The sequence below is a fragment of the Octodon degus genome, unplaced genomic scaffold, assembly GCF_000260255.1.
Source record: "Octodon degus isolate 3935 unplaced genomic scaffold, OctDeg1.0 scaffold00105, whole genome shotgun sequence".
Lineage (NCBI taxonomy): Eukaryota > Metazoa > Chordata > Mammalia > Rodentia > Octodontidae > Octodon > Octodon degus.
The window spans coordinates 4602560-4608436 of NW_004524681.1; the positions used below are offsets into that span (position 1 = coordinate 4602560).

At 48.8% G+C, this 5877-nt stretch overlaps 1 protein-coding gene across 2 annotated transcripts in view; it reads right to left on the reverse strand.

The window, feature by feature from the left end:
* Positions 1-5877, reverse strand: part of Slc27a2 (solute carrier family 27 member 2) — a 45872-nt gene that overhangs the window by 4495 nt on the left and 35500 nt on the right. The window contains exon 10 of one of the 2 annotated variants that reach the window (XM_004639008.2): positions 4348-4718. The exons of the other annotated variant lie outside the window; for it this stretch is intronic. Coding sequence (XP_004639065.1) covers positions 4542-4718 — 177 coding nt within the window. The 3' untranslated portion in view covers positions 4348-4541. Of the gene's footprint in view, positions 1-4347; positions 4719-5877 lie in introns of those variants that run through there. 2 annotated transcript variants of the gene reach the window in all.

A 5877-nucleotide genomic window follows, 5' to 3' on the forward strand; every position in this document is an offset into this window, starting at 1 on the left:
GGGATTGAACTCAGGCCCTTGCGCTTGCCAGGGAAGCACTTATTCTACTGAGCCATCTCCCCAGCACCTAGGCATCTCTTTGCGCTGGCAGTTCCTGCGCCTGCACTGGAAGCCTCATTTATCTCAGAGCTGATTCCCCAGTGAGAAGGGACGTTCAGCTCTGAGGAGCCGAGTTGCAGTGCCCAGGCATGGTCCGAGGGTACCACAGTGCACGTTTTCTTGGTCAGTCGTTCCCAAAGTCTGGTGTCTAACCAATAGCCTCAACCTCAAATGGGAATTTTCTAAAAATGCAAATTCTGGGCTGGGAAGAAAGCTCAGCAGTCTAAGTGTCTGCCTGGCAAGCGCAAGGACCCAGGTTTGATCCCCGGTATCTCATGCTATGCCAGCCCCAGAACCCTGGGTGCAAAGTGCTGGCCCCCAAACCGGGCGTGGTGGCGTACATCTGTAATCCTAGTGCCGGAGAGGCTGAGACAGGAGGATCACTACGAGACTGAGTTGCGTAGATAGGACCTGTACCAATTTGAAACATTTTGTTTTTTAAAAAAGAAAGGGCTGAGGAGATGGCTTAGTAGAATAAGTGCTTGCCTCGCAGGTGTAAGGTCCTGAGTTCAATCCCCGGTACCTCTAAATAAATAAATAAATAAATCAGTAAACAAATAAAAAGCAAATTCTAATTCCAATTGCAATTCTGGGGCCGAGATTCAGCACTTCATGTTTAATGAGATTTAAAGACGATCCATTTTCTCTGACCCTCTCTTTCCGAGGTGATTCTCAGAGTTCAAATGCAAGAACCATTACTCTACATGAATTACAAGCTCTGAATCATGCTGGGCATGGGGTGCCATATGCCTGTAACCCCAGCTACACTAGGAGCCAAGGCAGGAGGATGACAAGTTGGACGTAGCCCCGTGTTCCCTGGGTTCGGTCTCCAGTACTACTAAAAGAGATCACTTAATTAAGTCTTCCCCTAAACAGAAAAAAACTTGCCACGGGAAACACACAATTCTCAGGATTATTTGATGAACGGGCAACAAGCAATCACTGCCCACTATGTGCCAGGCCCTGAGGACGCGATGAGGACAGACCTAGTCTCTCCCTCAGGAGCTGAGAGTTGGGCGGACTCACGAGCGGAGCCCGACCCGGATGCTTGAGACCCTTGTTCTCACAGGCTTCCGGCTGCCCCCAAGTGTGAAGACTGAGTAACCGCAGAGAACAACAGTTCAAGCGCGTGGCAAGGACCCTGGCCTGTGTCCCCGGGTCTTTCAGGCAGCTGTCCTGGAAGGCCTGCAGGTGGCACCACACTGGCGCTAGCACTTCCCTGGGCCCACCGTAGAGTCCTCCTCAGTGTTTGTGGAGCGGCTGTGTAAAGAGTGGACATTTGGGCTGGTGAGATGGCTCAGTGGTCTAAAGCACCTACTTGGAACAAGCTTGGCAAACCACAGGGACCGCGGTTCAATCCCCCAGCACCACATGCTAGCCAGCCCCGCCCCCTGGTGGGCTGAGCTGGCCACACACACACACACACACACACACACACACACACATACAAATAAATAAATAAAATTTAAAAAAAAAAAAAGAGTGGACATTTAACAAACAGCTTTGGAGAAATGGGTCACTGCAGTTGGTTGATTTTTCTTTTTTTTTTTTTTTTTGTGGAACTGGGGATTGAATTCAGGCCCTTGCGCTTGCCAGGCAAGCGCTTATTCTCCTGAGCCATCTCCCTGGCCCCCAGTTGGATGGCTTTATTATTGTTTTTTTTAAAAATCATTTTGCAGTTCTGGGGACTGAACTCATCACCCCCAGCCATTTTTATTTTTAATTTTGAGACAGCATCTTGCCCAGGGTGAGCTAGCCTTGGGACTCTCCTGCCTCAGCCTCTCAGGCTCCTGGGATTGGTGGCATGCACCCCTGTACTGGCTAGGCTCCATTTTTATGGGGATTCTTATTTTCTATTATACTTCCCAGTTTCATGTCCAAATTATTCTGTGCTGGCAGTGCCCTCTCTGTTCTGTGAACTTCTAAGCAATGCATTTATATCAGATTTATTCAGATATCGGCTTAAATTTTTAAAAAAATTCATTTCTAAAAATTTCAAACAAAGGAAGTGCACATTTCTATGGGCATGATTTCTGGCCCTTTTCAAAGAAAAAAGTCTGTCTTTCCCTCCCCCTAGTGCTGGGAATCGACCCCAGGGCCTCACACTGCCCAGGCAAACACTCTACCACTGAGCTACACTTCCAGCCCTTTCCACTTTTTTATTTTGAGACAGGCTTTTGCCAAGTTACTCCAACTGGTCTTGAACTTGCAATCCTGCTGCCTCAGCCTCCCCAGGAGCTGGGATCACAGGCGTGCGTGTTAGACTGCACCTGGGTGGGAAATCAGCCTTGAGAGTTGGTTACTTCCCCAGGTGGTCGCTCGCTTTCATTTCACACACACAAACCCAACAATCGGTGGTTTAGGGGTGTGGGAGGCTGAGGAAGTGATCCTCAGGGTCGGAGCCGGTAGGGACGTGAGGCCACAGATTTCTGGGTTTCCATGGTAACTATATGGTTCAAAACATAGGCGACAGGAGGTCAGGGCCGGGTGTTTTAGCTAATGGTGCAAGTGCTGACCTCTCACCTGAAAAAATGCCCCTTGTGCCCTAGCATGACATTCTGCTGGCAACCTCTTCCACTTGGAAAGACGCCTCATAACACAATCGCACCCCGTGAGATTCTCAGAAATGCAGGTCATGCTGCCTCCCTCCCTTGGGTTCCAGTTCTCACCAGGGCACCAGAGGCACAGAGAATCTGCAAAAGGTCCCAGGGGCTGACCCGGAAGCAATAATCACTGTAAACTACTGGAAAATTCACGAAGATGCAGCATATCTAAATTTCCTGTGGGTCACCCTCAAAGTCCCTTTACCTATCAGGAAATGCTTATTGTTAGGCATTGTAAGAGGGGACAAAGATTCTGGTCTTCTTAGAAGTCAGCTGGAGGAGAGGAGAAGTTGGAAGACAGCTCTAGTACTGTTTGGGGTGGGGTGGTAACCGCGCTTGTGGGCTCCCTGCCACCTGAGGAATCTCCATGGAGTGCAGGGACCTGGGAGGACTGGTCTCTTCCTGGCTGAGGACTAGTGACCATGACCTCCTACGCCTCTCTCTGGGGAAGGCCAGGCCCCCCTGAGCGCTTGCTCCAGGGACCTACTTTTAGAGCAAGTGGTAGCTGAGCACAGCAGCGGCGTGGTACTCAGGAAGGGGGCGTCTTGGCTGCTTTGTCACCGCTGGGACAAAATGCTGGGCACCCATACCTTAAAGGAGCACCTTGTGGAGCCCTGGTCAGCAGACTGCTGGGCAGGAAAGGTTTGGTGGAGGAGAGCTGCTCCCATCACGGTGGCCAGCAAGCAGAAGAGAAGGGCTGATAAAGGGAGAGGGGTCCTTCCAGGTCACACCCCAGTGACTAGTGCCAGCCAGGCCCCACCTCCAGCAGCGCATCCAGCCCTGCCTCTGCCACGTCCAAGAGCCCTAGGTCCTTGAGCAGGGGTGGTGGGCAGAAGGCTGGTGGTGGGTGAAATCAGCCCCTACCTGGGGAGAGTGACCCTAATTCCTCATGCACTTGAGAGGGAAGTGCCACCTGAAAGCTGGGGACGCATCTGCCCACAGATATGTTTTATTTGAGATTCATGAGAGTTTCAAAAGTTTTGAGACTTTACATTTGACAGTTGGATGATGACATAAAGATCTGGGTCTGTTTTCTTAATAGTTAGGTGATCCCAGCAGAACCCAAACCTATTCCTATGTGACAAAGAATCAGCTGACTGGAGCTGAGTAGTGGCAGTCCCCAACACTCATTTGTGACTCTGTCTCATTTCTTATGTGAATGTGAAATAAACATGCGCTTACAACCCTTGGTGTAGCTAAAAATACTTAGCGAACACCGTTAGTGTAGAGGACTCTGACGCAGCAGACTAGGGCTGAAGGTCTGCAGATGGTATTGCACCTGTCCGAGAAGGGCTGTTTGCACCCAGCGGTGAGGATGCTTTCTGGTGCGGAGCCCTGGCTTCTTCATTCTGGAGCTGGCTTCTGTTGCACTGGGTCACCCATGGCTGGCCCACCTTCCCTCTCCGCCACCGTTTCCACCTACACCATTCCGTGTGGACACTAGTGGCACTCTCCCTTTGAGGCTGAGGAGTAACGGATGCGGGGTTTGCATTTAGGACAAAGTTCACAAAGAACATGAGCCATTTCATAGGTAGGTATTCATCTATTTTATTTTCTATTAAAAAAAACAAAACACAAAAACCAAGACCCTTCTTCCAACAAGGCCGGTTTACAGATACAAATGGTAGGTGCATATTGAAAAAATAATTATCTCTCAATCTTTTCACTAGTAAAAGTTGAGGTATTATTTTTAAAAAACTCTCCCTTACTGGTATGCAGCATTTCCTAAAAAAATTGCCTCTTGTAATCTTCAATCAAATTAAAGTTGCATGATATCACGTGGCTGCACTAGGTCCATTCAGCTTCTTCCTAGGAATGCTAGCATCCTCCCGTGGACACTCACAGCTTGACAGTGTTGTTGCTGATGGCATTATAAATGTCCTCGGTCATAGGCACGTATGTCTTTGCTGTGTCGTCCAAGAAATACAAGGCATCTTGGATGGCGGTGGGATTAAAGCCCTCCTCCATGAGGGTCATTTTTTGGTGTTTGAACGTCCCAGTGATCTCAATAGTGTCCTGAAAAAGAGCAGCTGCAAGGTGGGCATGTTTGGCAACAGACGTGGAGGACCTATTTGCCTACAAGCTCCATTGTCCTGGTCTGTTAATCCGAAGACTCTGTCCTGTTTCACTGAGATACCTGAAGAAATCTCATTTTCTGATTTTGTTTTTGAGGCAAGGTCGGCCTTGAACTCACTTTGCAGCCCTGGCTGGTCTCGAAATTGCAAGAATCCTCCTGGCTCAGCCTCCTGAGTGCTGGAATTACAGGCGTGCACCACCTTGCCTGGCCTGACACCTCATTTTCACGTCTCTTTAGCATCTGGCTGCTAAATGCTAGTGCTTTATGAATATCAATAGAAAGACCCTTATACACTCAGCTGTACCAAGAATCCCAAGACTCCTTCTCTCAAACCTTCAGTTATAATATCACAGAGCCTCTGAATCCAACAGTCAGAACGTTAAACTAACAAAAAGGTTCAAGTTTGAGAAGGAAAAAACAAAAATCCCTTCAGCAGTAAAGCAGTTCCAACTGGTTAACGATGCCCAATTAAAATCCACCCTACAGAAGGGTAGTTTTTGTAGTCTTTCAAACTGAAAGGACAACTAGGACAGTTAGAGTATTCCTATTTGAAGCGTCACACCCATCAAACAGTTTTGTCTTATTTGCTAAGATTGAATAAGCTAGCTCGGCATGTTAGGGAGAAAGGGATTAGGGTCGGATTTCTGCTTGCTGTATTTTCTGATATTTTTATTTCCTTATTGAAGCAGAACACTTCTTTCTGAGCTTCCTGAAAAGGTAGTGAAAGCTTGGAGAAGTCATGAAGAGAGAAAGGGAACCGTCTGCCTGGGGACCTCGATCTCTGAGAGAGAAGCAAACTGACACCAATAAGGCATCCAGTTGTTGTAGGCGGCTGAATTAGACAGAAATACTGCAGGCAGTCAGACAGGGCCAGGCCCTCAAGGGACAGCACGGATGACAGGACACCTTGCAACTGTGAGGGAGACCGATGCTCCTGCTGTGGGCCAGACCTAGAGACCAAAGGAGCCAGACCTAGGAGCAAACGCGACCTCCCTGAGCATAGGCGTCCGGGCTTGATCAGCACCTTGAGGAAGCCAGGGAGAGTCACCAAGCCAACCGCTACCAGCTGGCTACCAGATAAACTGTTGTTCTATATTC